This window comes from Triticum aestivum, chromosome 5A (assembly GCF_018294505.1).
Source record: "Triticum aestivum cultivar Chinese Spring chromosome 5A, IWGSC CS RefSeq v2.1, whole genome shotgun sequence".
Taxonomy (NCBI): domain Eukaryota; kingdom Viridiplantae; phylum Streptophyta; class Magnoliopsida; order Poales; family Poaceae; genus Triticum; species Triticum aestivum.
The window spans coordinates 554,224,875-554,248,874 of NC_057806.1; the positions used below are offsets into that span (position 1 = coordinate 554,224,875).

Genomic DNA, 24,000 nt, shown 5'->3' on the forward strand with positions numbered 1-24,000 from the left:
CAATACCAACTGGCATTCGGCACTGAACAAAACGCCTTTTGAAATCATTTATGGGCAGACTCCACGGTTCTTGGAATATCTGCTTCTGATACAATTGCTCCCGTCGATGTCCAATCGTGGTTGGACTCCCGACAGTTGATGATCGGCATCAGTAAACAGCACTTGTTGCCTGTTCAGCAGAGAATGAAGCATCAAGCAGACAAGAAACGACTGAACGAGTTTTGCTGCCAACGATCTCGTGTTCCTCAAACTGCAACCATACGTGCAATCATCAGTTGTCAGAAGAGCTAACCACAAGCTTTCATTCAAGTACTTTGGTCCTTACAAGATACTCGACAAAATTGGGAGAAGTGCATACCGACTGGAGTTGCCTCCTGGTAGTCGCATCCACCCAGTGTTTCATGGTCTCAGCTCAAGAAGTTCATTCCGCCAACGACTTGGTGCAAACACAGTTACCCTCTCCTTCAGCCAGTCTGCAAGTGCATGTTCAGGTTCTAGATCGTCGCGTTCGTCAGTCGGGCCGCAAGACAGTGATGCAAGGTTTAATTCTCTGGAGTTGCGGTACACCAGCCACTGCTACTTGGGAGGATCTGGATTCGTTGAAGCAGGAGTTTCCCCGAGCTCCGGCTTGGGGACAAGCCGGTTCACAAGGAGAGGGGGATGTCAGCATCGCCAAGACAAGGACTGAACCACTGGTTCAGTCGAGACGAGTTATTGCCAATCAGCAGACTGTAGCAGATCCGGCAACAGAAGATGGCGCGATAGAATTCAATCAAGGAGATGGGCCGGCCCAGCGGCCCAAGCGAGCGACCAATCCACTGCGTTGGCTCGACGACTACAGCCTGGCCCGTTAATCGAGCTAACGGTAACTGGTTTAAATAGAGATCGATCTCTTCCTGTAATAGTTGGGCTAGGATTGGAATGGACGGCTTCGGCCGGTTGTAATCGGATAGCTGTGAGGGTGGTTGGGTGGCCAGCTACGGAACTTTTCCCCAATTCGAATTTCGAATCCCTAAATTCCTTCCCGATCTAGTGAGTTGCTTACACCTATTGTTCCAGCTCTGGAGCTGATACTGGCCAGAGTATGTTAGCATATACCTAGTGTGTGGGCCGCCATCAAAGACAAGGTAGGTGAAGTAGATCTCCTCGTGTTGTCTACTACAGTCGGGTAGGTGATGATATCTGTGCTGGTATTCGCCTGTTGGTATAGATGTTCGCACCTCACTTGGTACCCAATCCATGGAGGGATACGGACCACCGGGCATGCTCCATCCGAGAGGAATACCTGGAGGGAATGTGTCGTTTCACCGCCGAAGGAGAATCGGCCCGGTGAGGGGGTCATCGGTGGCCTTCCGAGACACAAGTCGCTGGTAGTCGCCAGGATTGTACCTGATCCGAACCTTCATGCCCGAGAGGAGGCGTGTCGGTGAGTCGCCAAAGCTCTGCCCCAGTGTGGTGCCATTCGACGACCGAATGACGAGGTTGCCGGTTGTCATAAGGCACCGCGACCGGGAGACGAGCTCGGGCCAGCTCCATAATCGTTTCTCGTCATCCAAAGGACACGGCCGCCACCATGAGACAAAATAAGACTGGATGTGTTGGTGAGTGAGAGCATTGGTATTGTGTTGTTGGTGTCCGGGATTTCTCGGTTGGCAACCCACACACAGTGTGCTCGGGAATATCGTTGTACCATAAGCCAAGCTCAAGGTTTTGGTTACCGAATGAGGCATTTTTATCGAGGGGGACTGGTAAACGCGGTTACCACGGTTACCGAGAAATACCGATAAATACCGAGAATATTTTGAACGAAATTTATAGTTGAATTTTGAATTCAAATAAGTTAATGAACGAATATTTGAACCAAAGACCTCTTAAAACAGGAACTAAGTTGCTACCAACATGCCAGAACCAACTCTCATGACATTAATTAGATCCTACGTACTTTACTACAAATCGAGTGTTTAAATTCAAAAAATTTAAAAAACTGGTATTTTTTGCTTGGTACGTGGATTTACCGAGGGCACGGAAATACGCGGTAACCACGGGAAATCTCGAAATTTCGACCGGTAACCAAAACCTTGGCCAAGCTACAACTTGGCTGGAGTTGGAAGGGCGAAGAAGCCTAAGGCAAAGCCATCATCGTCGGAGGACGATGGTCTTGCCGGGAGAGACCGGCTCGCCAGAAACAAGCTGGTCTTCCGACGCAGACAACGGCAGGATCAGAAGATCAGCACCACCGTGCAGCAGGTGAGAGCTGACCGATCCATCGACTGAGCAGTCTTTTCCGCAAAAAAAGAAAAGAAAAAAAAGACTGAGCGGTCTGAGAAATCTAGTGCAGTAACCACATAGGCAGACTATTTAAGCGCTAAGCGGGCAAGTACTTGCATGGAACCTTGGTTTACACGCAAAAAATGCTTTGACGAGCGCAGCATCCTGGTATGTTCTACGGAGTATCGTTGAAGAAGATAACTGAATAATGCAGGTTCTTGGAATGGAAGTCTACCACGTACGTGGAGTGTGTTGACATTTCGGCTGTCTAAGTGGTAGTGGAGTTGGGAGTCTACCGTCACCGAGAGTCTGAGACTAGTGACTGAAATATTAAGATGTATGATTGGAGAACAGTCGCAGGCAAATCCATGTCCGGTGGCCATCTGGACGCAGCGCTGTAGTTTGGGATCTCTATTCCTGCCAAGTACTGTAATTTACATCATAAATAGTTAGAAAAAGAAATGTTTGCAGCGTATACGGATAATGGAGCTGCAAATGGACTGCATCATAAAAGTTTGAAATTAGATGACTTCTAGAAAGCATACGGTCAAGCTTTTATAGTTTTGACTACTGACAAATACAATGATAATTCAGATTGTTGTAGACCAAAGTAGTACTATTAGATTTTCATGAAAATACTTTCACTACATAAAAAACAATCATGATTTCTAATAACACATGCGTAAAATAGGATTAGAGAGCCAACCATCTCAAGTCGACCAGTCACTACCGGAATTTGCCCAAATCCCGACGGCCTATATTATGCGACGGCACCTATGGAGGTGCCCCGACGGCCTAGGGCAAGCCGCCAGCATAGAAAAGCCGTTGGCATGCCTCAACATATGCCGATGAAGGCTGTCGGCATTGCTGGGCCGTCGGCATTACTGGCGCTGTGCCTATAGTGTCCGTCGGCATTACTGGCGCCGAGTCCAAGTTGGTTTTCTACTCTTCACCACAAGTGATAATTCTACTGTAGTCACTCTCGTAAGGCACAAGCCCAATAGCACTAGCTTCTTTTCTTCATTATCTGTTTCTATTTCTTTTATCCCTTTTTTTATTGTTCTGTCTTCTTTTCCTTTTATTCCATTTTCGTTTCCTTTCTTATTTCTCTTCTTCTTATTTATAGTTATTCTTCATCTTAGAACCAGAGTTGCAATGATTACGTGCTCTCCAGTCTTCTAATTAGGCAATGTGCTTGGCTTGACTCTTAACGGTTAATGTCACACGCACATTTTATCTGCATGATTCTATAATTAGGTAAATATATATTTTCATTCTGAGAACGGGAAAACAGCATCACCACTAAATCAATTCGTCCAGAACTTTTGCTCTCTATATGTCGGTTAAATATCATGACGACTAGTACTTCCCTTTGGCAAACTACGGCTGCTAATAACACTGAAAGAGAAGGATAAAGAAATCATTAGTACATAAAGACCCCAAACCAAATGATGCATGACCATTTTGTTTCTTCACCTGGCAATATAATAGTTTTCCAGTACATATAATATTAAATCAAAATTACTTCACCGCCCTTGTATCTCTGAAAGAGTAAAACTATTCACAGAGTTTTGAATATCGACCCTGATTTGCTCTATTTCCGCGCTTCGTCGTGCAAAGTAGGCAGGGATGTTGGGGGTTGGAAGTGTTGTGCTTCCATTCTCCAAGGCAAACACAACATTTGACATGAGTGGCCTGTCATCTGGGTTTTCTTGGACACACATGAGTCCCACATGGATGCAGAGCAAAACTTCATCTGGTGAATAGTTATCCAGCAGAGTCGAGTCTGCCAATTCCTCTGTCTTCCCTTCCTTCCACATATTCCATGCCTACAACAATAAAATAACACATCGATTTTTATTTAGTTTGGTGAATCAAAAAATTCAATACTATTGATATAATTACAAATTAAACTAGAGAGTAATCTTGTCTATACTCACATAAACTGTTAGACTAGGGAAACTCATCGTGTGACCATTAGAGTTTCTCCTTATACCGGTTACAACTTCTAGTAGTAACACGCCGAAGCTATAGACATCGGACTTCATAGAGATAATGCCTTCCAGTGCATACTCAGGGGCCATGTAGCCACTGATTGGGCGTTTCAAGCAAAAGAGTTAGCAAATGGGAGATGAATTTGGTCACAAGGTAACATGAAATGACGTTATACAAAGTTACTCACTATGTTCCGACAACACGTTGGGTGTTTGCATTTTGTTGGTTATCACCAAAGAGCCTCGCCATACCAAAATCTGCTATCTTAGGTTTCAGATCTGCATCTAGCAAAAACATTTCCAGCCTTGAGATCCCTGTGAATTATGGTTAACCTGGAATCTTCATGAACATAGAGAAGACCCCTTGCAACCCCTTTGATTATACTAAACCGTGTTCGCCAGTTCAACAACAATTTTTGGACTCATCTGTAGAAATAATAAATGTTAGATAGGATTATTTTCATTTGTCTTATGAAATCATAGTTTTTCTAATCGTATATATACCGAAGAGGTTGGCATCTAAGCTTCCGTTAGGAAGATATTCATATATTAGGATCTTTTCATTTCCCTCGCCACAACATCCGAGAAGGCGAACCAAGTTTCTATGTTGCAATTTGGCAATTAAAATTACTTCGTTCTTGAATTCGTGTGTTCTTGATGAGAATCTTTGCTTAGCCTCTTGACTGCAACTTCTTGACCACCTAAATTCCCTAGAAAATATAACGGAAGTTCATACAATAAACTTTGACATATGAACATATCAAATCTTCTAATATAGAACGAATAACAAGAAATTGTATATTGATCAAGTTACCTTATAAACTTTCCCGAAGCCTCCCTTTCCAATAATACATGTTTCAGAGAAATCATGAGTTGCAAGGGCAATTTCTTCTAATCTTACAAAAGGAATTTCTTGATCATGATATTCTTCCCCAAGTTCGTCAGAGGTACTCATACCATTCAATCTTATATTCTTGTGCTTTCTCCTTATTATTTTATTTCCTGCTCCCACAATGTAATAGTCATTTCCCCTCCAACAGCATAATATTATAAACATAAGAAATAAATTTTACCATTTGAACCACTGATGTTCATTACTCTTCCCCTTGTCAACCTCACAAAACAAGACAAAATAAACCACAAGGCATGTCTACCACCATAGAGTGGCTGACCTGATAAAATGGATATCGCTCAAAGTCCGCTTATTGGAACAACGCTCTTAAGCCCATTCTTCCCCTATTACATATCCCACGAAAATCATACAAACAAACCCTCGAGTCCATTTTTGCATAGTGTCCACACATTTCTGTTGTTTCCTAAACCCCTTCAACATCGAGTATTTTCTAGAACATTGATTGGATTGAGCATGGGAAGTAGCAACCACAAAAATCAATCCACACATAGAAACTCTAACATCTGGACTCTACTTTCTAGTAGATTGTCTATTATCATTACATCGCTCTCTTGGTGGCCAAACCTAAAACCACCTAAAGATTATTTGTTGTAATTATACTTATTCAAGAGGTTTAGAAGATTTTTGAAGCTGATCGTGGTATATTACGCTAGCTTTTTTTAAGGGCGGTTATATTATGCTAGCTTGTACATGTCGAACTCCATGTTCAGGTTTTTTATAATCTAACTCGATGTTCAGGTACCACTGGTGGAGCTTCCGCAAGGCCTAGTGGGCCGTGGCCCGCCCAGGTCTGGAGCAAAATAAAAAGAGTAAAATGCACCATAGATCCCATAACTATTCGAGGTGTGTCACTTTAGTCCTATAACTATCAAAGTGGAAATTTGGGTCCCAAAACTATTTCGAGTCGTTCACTGCAGGTCCTATGGTCGCCCAAACAGTGATTGTTGGCTGACGTGTCACTTGGACCAGTGCCATAACGATCCAGGGCGCGTGGTGGAAGATTTCCCGCCATTGGTGGTTGATACATTTTGCAATTTGGTCCATTAAACAGTTTGCTCTCTCCAGCCGCAGCCCTCCTCCCTGCAATCTCATCTCTCTTTCATCAGTTCTACCTTGTCTGGAACAAGCTCGATGGCAGCAGGAACAAGCCGTCATGGAAAAATAGTGCAGCCACCGGGCACTGGCCATAGGACCTGCAGTGAATGACTCGAAATAGTTTTGGGACCCAAATCTGCACTTTGAAAGTTATAGGATTAAAGTGACACACCTCAGATAGTTATAGGACATATTATGCATTTTACTCGAATAAAAATTTATATGAAGACCAGCCCACGACGACGGATATACGAATACAGAAATACGACATGCATCCGGCATCATCCCTAAAAAAAGGCAGCCGGCATCAGCCTCGCATATCGCTTGCCCCTCGGGAAAAAAAGGCATGCAGCGGAGGTGCTCAAGTGCAGCCACCGGGCACTGGCTGCCGCGTCATAGTGCAGCCGCCGGCCTCACATCAGTGCCTCCCACGTCCACTCCAGACGGCCCATCGGCGACCGGCACACAACTTCCAGCCTGTCCAGGCGGCCACGCACTGGCGACGGCGGCGAGGGGGCTGCCCAGCTGGCCAAACTCTTTCTATGAAGTCATCGGAATCCTTGCAAGCTTCGCAGGTAAATCGATTTGAATCGTTACTAATTTTATTCCCCTAAATTCCACCTAGGTCGTCATTCATTAAATAATCCCCCAAATCCCCAATTGGCTAAATGTGCAAGGCATTGTTGTTTTGTTTCAAAAGCGTAAATGATCGGAAAGCTGATTTGTACTCCCTCCGTCACATAATATAAGATCATTCTTCCAACTAACATAGATTGAAAAACGATCTTATTTTATGGGATGAAGGGTCGGAGGGAGTAGTCTGTAACTCCATGCGACTTGCCTGAATCGGGTTGTTAATTGGAAATTCTTTTAAGTTGATCAAATGCATCTTTTTTCGTAAGGATGCCAAGTGAACATACCTTTTAATTTTAACCATGCCAGGAAGATGAGTACGAGAACACTGCTGCCTAAAACTGGCAGTACAATTCTCACTGCATTGCCCTTTATCCTTTTACCTATGTATGTAATACATAAGAAACATATAAAGACAGATCTAGACATATGTTGACAAAACCAGTAATAGAAAGAGGAAACCATTAGGAGAAATACAGAAATGAAAAACCCAATAGGAAAAAGAGGGAGAAATTAGTATTTGGTACCAGCAGTTACGTCCATGCCTGCAAGCCGGAGATAGAGCGTCTCTCCACCGAGCTCTGTGCCTAACTTCCCAGTGTCAATCAACTCCCCTGCCCACATCAAGCACCTTGCCACGTCTCCCCACACAGGAGCAGTTGCGTACCCCACACAGGAGCAGTTGCGGTTGCACTCAGCTGCGCACTCCTCGGACGTACTCCTACTACCGCCGATGCGCGCAAACCCGTCTGGTGACTTCATCCCTGGCAAGGCCAAGAAGCCGTCACCGCACCCACCCAATGGCCGTTTCCGCCGGCACCCTGACAAGAACCTGCCGCTGGTCCACTCCTCCATGTTTGCCGGCTCAAAACCATCTAGGCACTTGCACGTTGGGACTGGTGCTGTTGTCTCGTCGCAATAGCCATATGGGCCACAGTAGCCGTAGCTGCTACATTCGGCGGACGGCCACTGCCCAAGGACCTCCCACGTCAACGACCTATTGCTCCAACTGTGGTGTTGATAATGACCGGAGTGAGTTAGCACAAACCTGGTGCGTGGGGCACCGTCGGAGAGGCTGTAGGTCATGTAGATTTCCTTTTCGCTGTCGACGACGGCCAGGTAGACGATGACTTCTGTGCTGGTGTTCACCTGCTGGTACCGCCGCTCCGTCTTCACAAGGTAGCCCGTCCACGGGTCGCTGCGGGCCACCGGTCGCGCCCCGTCCCAAAGGAAGAACTGGAGCAAAGTGTTTGTGTCACCACCGTAGGAGAAATGTCCTGGTGAGGGGTCGTCGGAGCCCTTCCAAGACACCAGGCGCTCTTCTTCGCCATGTATCACATATCTAAACCGGATCTTCATCCCTGGAAGGAGCGTGTCTGTCAGGTGTTTGAAGCTCTGCCACAGCATGGTGCCGTTTGGCGAGCGAATAACGAAGTTGCCGTTATTCAAAAGCACCGCCGTCGAGGTAGACGAGGCCGGGGTAGTGGCCACCTGGGTAGTCCAGATGACACGGCCGCCACCATCACCATCAGAGAGAATGAGATTGGAGGTGTTGGTGAGCGAGAGCATCGGTGAAGAGGAAGTGTTCTTAATGAGCTGGGTTTCTCGGTTGGCGACCCACACCACAGTGAGCTCGGGAATGCCATTGTACCATATGCCAAGGTACAGCTTGGCCGGAGTGGAGTTGGAAGGGGCGAAGAACCCCAAAGCAAAGGCACCACCATCGGAGACGATGATGGCGTCCGACAAGAGCGGCTTGCCGAGGACAAGCCGGTCGTCGGATGCACTCAACGGCAGGAAGAGAAGGATCATGACCGCGGTGCAGCAGGTGAGAGCCGGCCAATCCATCGTGCTCTCAGGGGCCAAAATCCTGGTAGTAGGATCTAACTAGCTATGCTAAGTTTGTAGCAAACAGAGCTTTGACGGACGCAAGCATATGATTGAACAATGCTAGCAGTAGGTTGGCTTTGGAGTTGACATTTCAGCTGTCCATGTCCGAGTTGGGATGCCACAGTCACTACTGACTAGGCAGACTAGTGACTGAAACATTATGCTACACACGGACTAGTGAGTAAAACGTTAAACTAGTCAGGCCTGTACACAAATGTACGAGCACGCTAGTCATACCTTACCAAGTTGATCACATGAATAGTTTTAAAAATATGAGCAGAAAAACTTAGCAGCATAGATTGATGGAGCTAGAATTGAAACGTACTCTTCATGGAGGCTAATTCGTCGGCCTAATTTAGTATGGAAGTCTGGATATTGCATACCGCTAAAAGTCTAGTACTTACGTACACAGATGATGCACCCTAATTTTGTCCGGCCGTCCTGCTATTGTTTTACAGGTACACACAGAACGAATGTAAGAACGGCAAATAAGAACACCACAACCCAATCACTTGTGGCCAGGTCACCTCCATAGTGTTTGATACAAAATAACAAACAATTGTTACTTCATCGCCCCTCTATCTCAGAAAGAGTAAGACTGTTTGCGGAAGTCTGCATATTATTTCCCATTTGATCCATTTCAGCTATTCGTCGTGCAAAGTAGGCGGGCCGGCTTGGAGCTGCAAGTGTGGTGCTTCCATTCTCTAGGACGAACACAATAGATGACATGAGCGGTCTATCATCTGGGTTCTCCTGGACACACAAGAGTGCTACCTGGACGCAAAGCAAAACTTCGTCTGGTGAAGTATCTATGATACATGAGTCTGGCAGTTCATCGGTCTTCTCTTCCTTCCACATATGCCATGACTAAAACAACCAAGAACATCATGTCAGTATTCATTTGGAACTTGATCCAGTTTTAGAAATCAAACCGCAAAAGTCTTGTGTGTACTCACATATATTATGAGGCTAGGGAATCCCATGGTTTGACTATTGGAGTTTCTCTTAATACCAGTTACAACCTCAAGTAGCAGCACACCAAAACTGTAGACGTCAGACTTGGTAGAGAATACGCCTTCCATTGCATACTCAGGAGCCATGTACCCACTATTTGATTAATTCAATTGTAAGAGTTATCTAATGGGAATTGAAATTATTAAGATGTTAATATGAGTTTTTTTCAATGTATACTCACTATGTTCCAACTACGCGTTGGGTATTTGCGTTTTGCTGGTTGTCACCAAAGATTCTGGCCATACCAAAATCCGCTATCTTGGGTTTCATATCTTCATCCAACAAAACATTTCCAGCTTTGAGGTCTCTATGAATTATGGTGAACCTTGAGTCTTCATGAAGATATAGAAGACCCCTGGCAACCCCTTTGATTATACTAAACCGTGTTATCCAATCCAATGATTGTTTTCTTGAGTCGTCTAAAAGGAAACAGATGTAAGTAATAAATGTTTTTGAATTATCTTAGGAAATCATGGTTTGTTATATTAGAATACGTACCAAAGAGGTTAGCATCTAAGCTCTTGTTAGGAAGATACTCATATATCAAGAGCTTTTCATCTCCCTCACTACAACATCCAAGAAGTCGAACCAAGTTTCTATGTTGCAATTTTGCAATTAGAATCACTTCATTCCTGAATTCTTTTGTTCCTTGTTGAGAATCTCTACTGAGCCTCTTTACTGCGACTTCTTGACCACCTAACAGTCCCTAGAGAAATATAGATTTGAGATCTACATACGAGAATATCACTTACAAAATCTGGAAGCAATAGCAAGAGCTGCATATTAAACAAGCTACCTTGTATACTTTTCCAAAGCCTCCTTGTCCAATCATGCATCCTTCCGAAAAATTTTGGGTAGCGAGGACAATTTCTTCTAATTTCACGAATGCCAATGCTTGATCATGAGAAGTGTTTTCGTTCCCAAATTCATCGAAGGTACTTATACCATCCAATCTTAGATTCTTGTGCTTTCTCCATCTTCTGTTCTTGCCTGCACCTACACAATGGTATAGTCATTTCCCCTCTATAAGATGCGTACCATTGGCACAAGAAAGAAAATGTTGTATTTGATCCCGGGAATTGTTGATTTCATTGTTATTCCCTTCATGAACTTGCATAACAAGAGGAAATAACAGACGTGGCAAGTGCCACCATGTCAAAATCGTGGGACGGACAATATGGCTGTCACCTGACATAGTGCACGCACAACCCTCGAGTCTATAACACCCGAACTTGACCTCTCTTTGTTTTTTCAAACCCCATCGACATATAATATGAAGCATGAGCATGAAACGAAAATACACTATGGGTCATGGTGCCAGGCGAGGTCCATATCTTCACTGTTCAATCCTCTAAGATTCGTGTTTTGTTCACCCTCGTGCTCATGTGCTGCTCCATGCACGTGCACAATAGTTCATCGGTTCCTCCATGGTATCTGAGATCCAATCATAATTAGGATCATCAGATTGTTGTTTGGGCGGGGGACATGTCAATTTTGTTGGGCATTTCATATTTATTTATGGTATGTGTATCATCGAATAGGGCCAATGCTGAACAGAACAGCCTTCATTGCTCTCCTGGCAGCAAAATCATGCTAGCAGATTAGTGCCTCTGATGAATCAGTAATAGGGCCAAACGTGTGGCCATGTGATCGTCTTACCAAGCAATGACTAAACAACGCTCCCAGTTTCTAAATTCCAGCTCTGTTCGCTCTGAAATCCTGCTACAGTACTAGATATATTTGTCCCAGATGGTTAGTCCCTCCATTTAGGGCTCTTGTAATTCACAAGTCTTCATGTTCATGTTAATGGCCGGTAATAATAGCCACTCAATTAGCTAAGTATGCATCTCGTACTGGTATTTTAGGAGTAAATAACTTTCCAATGTAAAATCGTGGCGGTCAGCACCCACAATCAGTAATCGTTCCGTGATTTAAACTCGCCTCTCGATGAATTGCACTTAATGTCATCTGCATTTATTGGGTCTGACATGAGCCATATCCTATGAGTATTCGTTGAATTCCCACTACTTTATCTCTAACGTATTCTATTAATGTCTATAATAAGCATCAATCTAAATGCATGTGCGGAGGGACTCGATTTCATCCTCGCTTGTCGCCGTGTCCCAAAAATCTGCACCGGAGCATGGAACCACTACGATCGACATGTAGAGAATCTACAACCATATGTGCATGTGGACTCCATCTTAGTTGATAGTTTTTTTTAAAAAAGGAGTATGCACCCTCGGCCTCTGCATTTGGACGATGCATACGGCCACTTTATTAATTATTAAGCACAAAAAACCTTACAAAGAAGTACATCAGTAAGCCTGAAGTCACCATCTAGGCAACATCTATCGCTTCTCCTACCCCCTTGATGCAGTGGTGCAGAATGTCCGAGCCTAATACCAAACAGACATCGCACCAAATCCTAACATCTAATGCCGGATGCCCCATCCTAGCCACATACCGGGACTGGGTCACAAGCTGGTTCGGCGCACTCACCGAGGCTGCCGCCGCCTTCTTCCACCGATCCATCTCCAGAGCAGGTACTGACGCACAGACCTTGCCAGGTCTGCCGTCGACCCCACCATGGCGCCAGACAGCTCGACCACCCTGCGCTCGTCCATCCAGCCACATCCGTCGTCGATATGCAGTTGCACCATGCCGCCACCACTCGTCGTCAATGACGCGGTAGATACAACGCCGCACCACCTGGCAACCTCCACACCATCGCCACCGCTGGAGCTACTCGGAGCCTACCATCCACAACATCTCTCCCCCAAATAGCAGTTCCTCCCAAGACGGTGCCTCCATGGAGGATACGACGCGCAGGACGCCGCCACCGCCCAATCCAGACTGAATTTTGGACTTTCGTCCGGGAGCGGTTCGGGGGTGGATAGGGGGGACCTCGGCTTCGCCTCCAGGAAGGGTAACAGCGTCAAGTGACGTCGCCAATGCCGGGCCGAACACGCCGACCAAAGTTTCCTCCGGTCCCCATGCTATGCCACCAAACCTCCGTGTACTCCGGATCCGGCAAGCCACGATCCGAAACCCGCGAAGATGAAAGAGCCATGGGGCTCAACCCACCAGAAAGGAGGATCGAGAAGAACTCCTTGTAGATCTCCAGACGCCGAATCCAATGATCTGACGTGGCCAGCAACGATCATCACCACCCCGCGGCGGCCGACGGAGTCCGAAGAAAGGATCCAGATGGATCCGATCTAGATCCGGTGGCACCCGCGACCACCGGTCAGGCAAACGCAGCCACCACCTCACGACACGCAGGTCGCCACCGCCGCGCCACGCACGACGCCGATGGGAGACCCGCCCGCCGCGCCGCCGGACCCCACGTTCACCCGGCGTTCCTCTGAATCCCGCTGTCCCGCGCCAGCCAAGACGGAGAGGATGGGGAGAAGCCCCGCCGCCGCCTAGCCGGCCAGGCTTCGCCCGGTGGCGCTATGGACGGCGTCGAGGAGGGGGAGAGGAGGAGGAGACTCGAGGGGCGGCGGCTAGGGTTTTCCCCCGGGTCGCCCGCGGGGGCGACGTGAGGGGCGAGGCAGGGCTAGCCCATCTTAGTTGATATAGTAGATTGCACGTTAATGTTACATCCCATGAAGTATAAACCGCACATTAAACCACGTCAAAATTATTTTCTCTAGTTTTACATATTCAAGGGGCTTACATGTTTATTGAAACTAAAGTATATTGTGGTACTAGAGGACAAATTCTAAGTTTATGTATTCAAATCAGCATTCTGGTCGTCAGACACAACTTTTTTGTAAGGAGATTCAACTAAACATACCTTTGCATTTTAACCATGCAAGAGAGATGCATATGAGTACGAGAACACCACTGCCTAAAAACGACAGCACAATCCTGACCGCATTAATCTTTCTATGTTTACCTGCGTCATACAAAAATATCATAAAATATGAATGACTGATAAAAGTACAAGTTTTTTATTAGCAAAGACAAAACCAATTGTAGAAATGACAAAACCAGTAGTAGAAAGCCAGAAAAATTGAAAGTTGCTACCACCTGCCGCATCCATGCCTGCAAGTCGGAGATAGAGTGTCTCGCCGCCTATGCCTACCTTTCCGGTGTCAACCCCCGACCATACCATGCATGCCGTTATGTCTCCTCCAGACCTGCCGCTACTCGCGTTGCGGTACACGTACCCCACACAGGAGCAATTGTGGTTGCACTCAGCCGCACACTCCTCGAACGTACTTGTGCCCCCTCCAATAAGTGCTAGCTTGTCTGGTGACTTCATGGCCGGCAAGGCCAAGAAGTTACTATCACACCCGTGCAGCTGCTCCTTCCGCTGGCATCCTGCCAAGAACCTGCCGCTAGTCCACTCCTCTTTGTTTGTTGGCTCGAAGCCATCAAGACACTTGCACATTGGGACTGGTGCCGCCGTCTCATCGCAGTAGCCATACGGGCCACAGTAACCATGGAGGTTGCATTCAACAGCTGGCCACTTCATAAGGACAACCCACGCCGACAAGTTGCTACTCCAGCTCTTGAGGTAATACTCACCTGAGTAGGTCAGCACTGACCTTGTGAGTGGGGCGCCCTCAGAGAGGCTATATGTGCCATAGATCTCATCACCGTTGTCGACCACGGCGATGTACATGATAAGATCACTAAAACTCATTGTCCCTGCTAGCTGTTTTTGGCTGACGCTAGTCACTTGGATCCCCGTCCAGGGATTGCCACGGGTCACCAAGCTCTCCCCGTCCCACAGGAATACTTGGAGGGGTGTGTCTGGGTCGCCACCGTAGGAGAAGCGCCCTGGAGAGGGATCGTTGGGGCCCTTCCAGGAAACCAGACGATCCCCAGTACCGTTTGTGCTGTATTTGATCCGCATCTTCATCCCCGGGAGGAGCGTGTCTGTGCGGTGGTCGAAGCTCTGCCACACTGTGGTGCCGTTTGACAAGCGAATGATGAGGTTGCCGGTGTTCAGAAGCACCGCCGTCGGGGTAGATGAGCCCGGGGAAATAGTTGTCACGTTGGCCCTCGTCCAAAGGATACGGACACTATTGTTAGCTTCGGAGATAATGAGATTGGAGGTGTTGGTGAGGGAGAGCATGGGTGCAAAGGAAGTGATGTTGGTGACTGGGGTTTCACGGTTCGCAACCCACACAACTGTGAACTCAGAGATGTTGTTGTACCATATACCAAGGTACAGCTTGGCTGGAGTGGAGTTGGAGGGGTTGAAGAAGCCCAAGGAGAACGTGCCACCATCGGAGATGATGGTGTTGCCGGGATACAGCGACTTGCCAGGGACAAGCCGGTCGTCCGAGCCGCACAACGGCAGGAATAAAATGATCAGGGCCACGGTGCAGAGAGCCCGAGAATCCATCAATCGACAATGCAAAAATCTTCGTTACTAAGCAGTAACTAGCTGTAGGCTATATATAGTTGCTGCCAAATGGAGATAGCACTTGCATCGAACCTTGGTCTACAAGTAAATATGTTTTCACGAACACAGGAAAGCAGCTTCCACGAAAGTTCTATCGCAGAAGCAAACGATTGAATAATGGAAAGTTGAGGGATTCAAGAGTTGGTTTCAAAGTCTGAGTGCGTAGTTTATAATTCAGCTGTCCACACTGAAATTTGGATGCCACCATCACTGCTGACTAGATAGCCATGTTTTTTCTACTTTTTCTACATTATGTTTTTGAAATGACTAAAAGACGCACACATAATACTTACGTAGTCGCAGACACATACTTAAGAGAAGAGTCATGTAGTTTCAAAATTAACAAAGTTACAATATGGATGTATTGCTAGCAACAAGGAAATCACCCACCACGAAAAGAAAAATTTGCATTAGTTAGTCATACAGATCGAGTCAAACATAACGTTCGATCAGTCTCGGTGGTGGCTGAAAAATATAATTCACCTCCTAACCTTCTAACCAATGATTGATTTTTGACTAGTAGCTATTGACCGAGACATTGACCTATACTGACCCGGCCACGATCATATATGGTCCAGCTCCGACGCGGCTATTGGGTCCCAGTATTTGAAGTTGTTGGTCAAACCTACAGGCAGATGCGTGCAGTACCAACAGAAAATGTAGTACTTCCATTCTCAGACTGAATTTTCTACAGTTTTAATGTGCAGACTGAATATTCTCTTCCTCGTCATGTAACAGCTGAAAAACAAAAAGAACCTGTATAGTTTAAAAAGAAAAACTTTGCAGATGGGTGATGGAGCTACAAGCCTACAAATGGATTGTACCACCATAAGACCTACTTATGAAACAATTTTGAGCTATTTCATGAAACTTTTGTTATTAAGTGTTCTTTCATGGAATGTATTTTCTAGTATGGAAGACGGATAGCTGACCTATCTTCCCTCTAGAAGAGTAATAATCAGAATGTTCATTGAATTTTGATTTTTACATGTTCTACCTACCTATCAGTTAGCTACTTATTTTGATCTTCGCCAACTACCATAGTTGATTTCTGCTCACGACACGATGGTTTCTCCTTTGGGACACGTTTGCTGAGAAGGGTGTGATGATGGTGTTTATGCTTATTTTATCATCATCTTAGACTAGCAGTTGCAGATGAACGCATGCTTTTCAGTTTTCACACCCATCAATATGTTTATCTAAACTCGAAACGTTGAATGTGACGCCCAAATTTCGTCGGACTGCATCATTCTATCCTACAATTCTTTCTTCAATAAACCACAACTTAATTTCCATTATGAGAGCGAGAGAGAACATTGGGATCAATGCATGGTCATGTTTTTTATTTAATAATCCCTCCGTTGCTTTATATTATGTGTATTTAGTTTCTGATAAAATTTCACAATGTAAGGTGTATTTGTTCTAATTCCTTGTAATTCCGTTCTTGGCCCTCTAGAAAAAGGAAAATATCTCTCACCTGATTGCATGTATCTCTCCCTGTATAGAAAAAGGAAACTATCTCTCTCATGATTATGTGTATCTATTTCTTTTGCCTAAATGATTTACTTGCCCCTAATGAACGAAATTAACAAGGGTGATTTTGTCCTAAATTTCATATAATAATGTGCCTTGGTCACTACCAAAAATAAGACACCTTACATAAATGAATGGAGTATAAATGTAAGTACTTTACTGTGCAAAATGACATAGCTAGCAATACCTACAGAAAAGGAATGAAAACATTGGAAGATAACGACCTCCAACTAACTGATACATTGCCATTTTGTTTCTTTAACGAAATGTTTTTAATTACGTATAAGACTAATCATAATCATTCTACCGCCCTTATATATCCGTAAGAGTAAGATTGTTCATGGAGTTTTGTATGCCTACCCCGGTTTCTAAATTTCCTTTTTTACCATGCAAAACATGCGCTCTGCTGATTTCATTAAGATAGGAAAAAGAAATAGAATACAGAAGTTATTTACAAGGGATTTTTTTGAAAAGATTTAGAAGGGACTAGCTATAGAAAACTACATGTTGGACATTACCTATGCTGCTCAAGGTCACTGTTGGGGAACGTAGTAATTTCAAAAAAAATCTTACGTCACACACAGGATCATGGTGATGCATAGCAACGAGAGGGGAGAGTATGTCTACATAACCTCGTAGATCGAAAGTGGAAGCGTTATATCAACACGGTTGATGTAGTCGTACGTCTTCACGATCCGACCGATCCAAGTACCGAAAGCACGGCACCTCCGAGTTCTGCACATGTTCGGCTCGGTTACGTCCTCGCCTTCTCGATCCAGCAAGAGGGGCGAAGTAGTAGATGAGTTCCGGCAGCACGACGGCGTGGTGACGGTGTTGGTGAATAACAATCTCCGCAGGGCTTCGCCTAAGCACTACGAAAACTATGACCGAGGATAAACTAGAGGGGATGGGGTAGCCGGCACATGGCTTGGTGTTTCTTGATGTGTCTTGGGTGCTACCCTACCCCTCTATTTATATGTTGAGCCTTGGGGTCGAAACTTGGAGTAAAAGCCTCCACAAAATCGGTTTCACCCGAAAGGCAAGAGTCCTTCTCGGACTCCAGGGCCAGACGCCAGGGTCCCTGGCGTCGTCTGGCCCCTGGACTCCGCAAAACTTCCTTTTGCGCTTTCCAAAAACCTTGTGGGCTTTGCCCTTTGGCCCAAATAAAGTGTTCTCGTACCCAAACATTTCGGGAAACATCCGGAACCCCTTCCGGTGAATTCTGGAACCCTTCCGGAGCCCAAACGCTATTATCCCATATATCAATCTTTATCTCCGGACCATTGATAACCCACAAGTATAGGGGATCGCAACAGCTTATTAGGGTAGAGTATTCAACCCAAATTTATTGATTCGACACAAGGAGAGCCAAAGAATATTCTCAAGTATTAGCAACTGAGTTGTCAATTCAACCACAGCTGGAAACTTAGTATCTGCAGCAAAGTGTTTAGTAGCAAAATAATATGATAGTGGTGGTAGTGGCAACAAAAGTAAAGACAGCAAAAGTAATATTTTTGGTATTTTGTAGTGATTGTAACAGTAGCAACGGAAAAGTAAATAAGCGTAAACCAGTATATGGAAAACTCGTAGGCACCGGATCAGTGATGGATAATTATGCCGGATGCGGTTCATCATGTAACAGTCATAACATAGGGTGACACAGAACTAGCTCCAGTTCGTCAATGTAATGTAGGCATGTATTCCGTATATAGTCATACGTGCTTATGGAAAAGAACTTGCATGACATCTTTTGTCCTACCCTCCCGTGGCAGCGGGGTCCTATTGGAAACTAAGGGATATTAAGACCTCCTTTTAACAGAGAACCGGAACAAAGCATTAGCACATAGTGAATACATGAACTCCTCAAACTACGGTCATCACCGGTAAGTATCCCGATTATTGTCACTTCGGGGTTAACGGATCATAACACATAATAGGTGACTATAGACTTGCAAGATAGGATCTAGACTCTCATATATTCATGAAAACATAATAGGTTCAGATCTGAAATCATGGCACTCGGGCCCTAGTGACAAGCATTAAGCATAGCAAAGTCATATCAACATCAATCTCAGAACATAGTGGATACTAGGGATCAAACCCTAACAAAACTAACTCGATTACATGATAAATCACATCCAACCCATCACCGTCCAGCAAGCCTACGATGAAATTACTCACGCACGGCGGTGAGCATCATGAAATTGGTGATGGAGGATGGTTGATGATGACGACGGCGACGAATCCCCCTCTCCGGAGCCCTGAACGGACTCCAGATCAGCCCTCCCGAGAGGTTTTAGGGCTTGGCGGTGGCTCCGTATCATATAACGTGATGATTTCTTTTCTCTTATTTTTTTTCTCGCCAAAAGCAAATATATAGAGTTGGAGTTGGCGTCGGAGGGTCAACAGGAGGCCCAAGAGGTAGGGGGCCGCGCCCTAGGTGGGGGCGCCCCCCACCCTCGTGAGAAGGGTGTGGGCCCCCTGGTCTTCATATTTGGCGAGAATTTTTTATTATTTTTTCTAAGACCTCCCGTGGAGTTTCAGGTCATTCCGAGAATATTTGTTTTCTGCACATAAAACAACATCTTGGTAATTCTACTAAAAACAGCGTCAGTCCGGGTTAGTTCCATTCAAATCATACAATTTAGAGTCCAAAACAAGGGCAAAAGTGATTGGAAAAGTAGATACGACGGAGACGTATCAACTCCCCCAGGCTTAAACCCTTGCTTGTCCTCAAGCAATTCAGTTGACAAACTGAAAGAAAGAAAAACTTTTACAAACTCTGTTTGCTCTTGTTGTTGTAACTATGTCAAGGCAGCATTCAAGTTTTCAGCATAGATCATAACTAACCACACTTGCAATAATTCTCAGTTCTCATCATTACTCATACCAATAGCATAATCAACTAGCAAGTCATAATAATAAATCTCGGATGACAACACTTTCTTAAAACAATCATAATATGATATAACAAGATGGTATCTCGCTAGCCCTTTCTGAGACCGCAAAACATAAATGCAAAGCACCTTTAAAGATCAAGGACTGACTAGACATTGTAATTCATGGTAAAAGAGATCCAATCATAGTCATACCCAATATAAATTAACAGTGATGAATGCAAATGACAGTTGTGCTCTCCAGCTAGTGCTTTTTAATAAGAGGGTGATGACTCAACATAAAGTAAATGGATAGGCCCTTCGTAGAGGGAAGCAGGGATTTGTAGAGGTGCCAGAGCTCGGTTTTGAAATCGAGATAAATTGTATTTTGAGCGGTATACTTTCATTGTCAACGTAACAACTAAGAGATGGCAATATCTTCCATGCTAAACACATTATAGGTGGTTCCCAAACAGAATGGTAAAGTTTATACTCCCCCTCCACCAACAAGCATCAATCCATGGCTTGCTCGAAACAACGAGTGCCTCCAACATACGTGAGGTCCCAGGGGGAGTTTTGTTTGCAATTAATTTTGATTTAGTTTGCATAAAGCATGGGACTGGGCATCCCGGTGACCAGCCATTTTCTCGTGAGTGAGGAGCGGAGTCCACTCTTGAGAGTAACCCGCCTAACACGGAAGATAAGGACAGCCTTTGTTGATACATGAGCTATTCGAGCATACAAAATAGAATGCTTATTTGAAGGTTTAGAGTTTGGCACATACAAATTTACTTGGAATGGCCGGTAGATACCGCATATAGGAAGGTATGGTGGACTCATCTGGAATAACTTTGGGGTTTAAGGGATTGGATGCACAAGCAGTATTCCTGCTTTGTACAAGTGAAGGCTAGCAAAAGACTAGGAAGCGACCAACTAGAGAGCCACAACAGCCATGTATATGCATTAAAATTAATAAACATTGGATGCAAGCATTAGTAGGATATAATCCACCATGAGCATAAATATCGTGAAGGCTATGTTGATTTTGTTTCAACTACATGCGTGAACATATGCCAAGTCAAGTTACTTAAATCATTCAAAGGAGGATACCACTCCATCATAATCATCTCAATAGCATGTTGGCATATAAGGTAAATCATTATAACTCATAGCTAATCAAGCATGGCACAAGCAACTCTGATCTCTAATTATCATTGCAAACATGTTTATTCATAATAAGCTGAATCAAGAACGACGGGCTCATCATATTTACAAAAACAAAAGAGGTCGAGTTCATACCAGCTTTTCTCATCTCAGTCAGTCCATCATATATCATCATAATTGCCTTTCACGTCCATGACCGAACGGTGTGAATAATAATAAGAGTGCACGTGCATTGGACTAAGCTGGAATCTGCGAGCATTCAATAAACAGGAGAAGACAAAGCAATATGGGCTCTTGGTTAAATCAAGAATAATGCATATAAGAGCCACTTCAACAATTTAATTATGGTCTTCTCAAGTTGACCCCCAAAGAAAAGAAAAAAAAACTATTTACACGGGAAAGCTCCCAACAAGCAAAAGAAGAATGGGAAATATTTTTGGATTTTCTTTTTAATTATTACTACTACAGTAGAGAAATAAACTACTACTAATTTTTTTGGTTTTTCTTAAGGTTTAACAAACACACAAGAAGAAAGCAGGAAAAAGAAAATAAACTAGCATGAATATTACAGTGAAAAAGTATGAGCACCGACATCTAGCAATGAGTGTGTGTGAACATAAATGTAATGTCGGTGAAAAATATGTATTCCCCCAAGTTTAGGCTTTTGGCCTAAGTTGGTCTATGGCCACGGCTGGCCTGGCGGATATCCATAATAATAGTTGTTGGGTCGTACTGTGAGGAGGAAGGATAGTTGGGATCATACTGATGTGCAGCGGTTATCGCCTGCTGAGCTGCAGCGTGGAGACGGGCTGCCTCCGCTCTCCTCTCGTACTCTTCTGCCTCCTCTCTGGTAATAACATATCTTCCTTTTGTCTATGAATCAAAGAAGGCAGGAGCAGGGAGAGTAATACGGAAAACACGTCGTTTATCAAAAAATAAGCGATATAAGAGAGGTGATTCAGGCCTCTCGACAAACTGGTGCGAAGCCATAGAGTTATAATTTAAATATGCAGGAGGAAACTCCATATCACCCTCATGAATGTCTATTTCAAGAAAATGAGCTAAGCGGGTTGCGTAAATTCCTCCAAAGAAATCTCCATTATATCTATTATGATGCAACCTACGAGCTACAATGGCTCCCATATGATAAGATTGATCTCCTAACACAGCACTCCTAAGAATGCTAAGATCAGGGACACACATGTGACATGCTTCATCCTTAGCATTTATGCATCTACTGATGAAGAGAGCAAAATAATGTATAGCAGGAAAGTGAATGCTCCCAATGGTAGCCTGCGTTATATCTCTGGATTCCCCCACAGTTATACTAGCAAGAAAGTTTCTAAATTCAGATTTAGGAGGATCCCTAATACTGCCCCATGATGGAAGTTCGCAAGCAGAAGTGAAATCCTCTAAGTCCATGGTATAAGATTTTTCATAAAGATCAAACATGACTGAAGAAGAATTACGCGAAAATGAATACTCAAACCTCCTCACAAATGAACTTGTGAGATCATGATACCGGGGGCATTTGTTAGCCTCAAAATCCTCAAGACCGGCATTGCGCAAATATGCTTTGAATTCTTCTTTAAGTCCCGCACGGTCCATAAAATTTTCCGACGGCCAGTCGCAAGGCCGTACTGGAGCGTCTCTTGGTGGATCCTCGTCAGCATCGCGCATAGCAATCCTGGGTCCTTACTTCTTAGAGGAACCACCTTGGAACATCTTCCTAAACATATTGTTTTTCTCTGAAAAATTCTGAAATTTTTAGTAACTTCAAAATAAAAGTAAACCAAACTCAATAAAACTGATAGTAACTACTCCTACAAGTGCCTAGAGCCTATATCAAGCATTAGAACTACTTGGAACCATATAAATTTGACATGCAATCTCAAGAACATGGTCACCTATGCAGCACAAATTTGCAAAGAATAAAGCACTAGAACAAAAACTAATTGGACCAATGGAGAAGTCACATACTAGGGAACAATCTCCTCAAGCAGTTTTGCGAGAGGTGCTTTGAGCAAGGAGATCAAAAATCACAGCAAAAGTGTCTGGAACTCGTGCTTGAGTTGGTTTTCCGGGTTTGTGTGAGATAGAGGAAGAAGATGGGTGCTGGGATAAGTGGAGGAGGGCCATCGTGGGCCCATGAGGCAGGGGGCGCGCCCTATAGGGGGGGCGCCCACCACCCTCGTGGCCAGGTGGCAGGTCCTCCCGCGGTAATTTTTGCACAGTAAATTCTCAAATATTCCCGAAAAAATCATATTAAATTGGCATGGCATTCTGAGGACTTTTATTTTCGGGATATTTTTATATTGCACGGATAAGTCAGGAAACAGACAGAAAATACTATTTTTTACTTTATTTAATATAAATGACAGAAAGTAAAAGTGGGGTACAGAAGTTTGTGCTTCTAGTTTCATCCATCTCATGCTCATAAAAAAGAATCCACTAACAAGGTTGATCAAGTCTTGTTAACAAACTCATTCCGATAATCATGAAACCGGAGAAATTTCGAATAACACTAAGTTACCTCAACGGGGATATGCACGTCCCCAATAATAAGAATATCATATTTCTTCTTGACAGTAGGAAGAGGAAATTCAAAACCTCCAAATATAATTGATGGAATTTTTCCAATATAGTTGATACTATGAACTTGAGGTTGTTTCCTCGAAAAGTGTACCATATGCTCATTGCCATTAACATGAAAAGTGACATTGCCTTTGTTGCAATCAATAACAGCCCCTGCAGTATTAAGAAAAGGTCTTCCAAGAATAATAGACATACTATCATCCTCGGGAATATCAAGAATAACAAAGTCCGTTAAAATAATAACGTTTGCAACCACAACAGGCACATCCTCACAAATACCGACAGGTATAGCAGTTGATTTATCAGCCATTTGCAAAGATATTTCGGTAGGTGTCATCTTATTCAAGTCAAGTCTACGATATAAAGAGAGAGGCATAACACTAACACCGGCTCCAAGATCACATAAAGCAGTTTTAATATAATTTCTTTTAATGGAGCAAGGTATAGTAGGTACTCTGGGGTCTCCAAGTTTCTTTGGTATTCCACCCTTAAAAGTATAATTAGCAAGCATGGTGGAAATCTCAGCTTCCCGTATCTTTCTTTTATTAGTAATGCTATCTTTCATATATTTAGCATAAGGGTTCGTTTTGAGCACATCAG

General features: G+C 44.2%; 1 protein-coding gene and 1 pseudogene across 1 annotated transcript; both read right to left on the bottom strand.

Moving 5' to 3' along the window:
• Nucleotides 1–3,736: 3,736 nt before the first annotated feature.
• LOC123101543 (G-type lectin S-receptor-like serine/threonine-protein kinase SRK) lies at nucleotides 3,737–8,487 on the bottom strand (annotated as a pseudogene).
• An 873-nt stretch (nucleotides 8,488–9,360) lies between these two features.
• LOC123107660 (putative G-type lectin S-receptor-like serine/threonine-protein kinase At1g61610) lies at nucleotides 9,361–15,172 on the bottom strand. The gene is made up of 7 exons (XM_044529613.1): nucleotides 13,861–15,172; nucleotides 13,610–13,711; nucleotides 10,604–10,797; nucleotides 10,306–10,513; nucleotides 9,989–10,226; nucleotides 9,750–9,900; nucleotides 9,361–9,660 (listed from the first exon to the last, which is right to left on the bottom strand). The coding sequence occupies exons 1-7, from the start codon at nucleotides 15,170–15,172 to the stop codon at nucleotides 9,361–9,363; spliced, it is 2,505 nt and encodes an 834-aa protein (XP_044385548.1).
• Between the last annotated feature and the right edge of the window lie 8,828 nt (nucleotides 15,173–24,000).

What these genes read in the sequence shown, in the direction of transcription:
- LOC123107660 (XM_044529613.1), bottom strand. Translation starts at nt 15,172, where the DNA reads ATGGATTCTCGGGCTCTCTGCACCGTGGCCCTGATCATTTTATTCCTG. An exon ending in ACTCTATCTCCGACTTGCAG is followed by an intron (nt 13,712 to 13,860) that starts GCATGGATGCGG and finishes TGTATGACGCAG; the next exon opens with GTAAACATAGAAAGATTAAT. An exon ending in GCTTTGGAAAAGTATACAAG is followed by an intron (nt 10,514 to 10,603) that starts GTAGCTTGTTTA and finishes ATATTTCTCTAG; the next exon opens with GGACTGTTAGGTGGTCAAGA.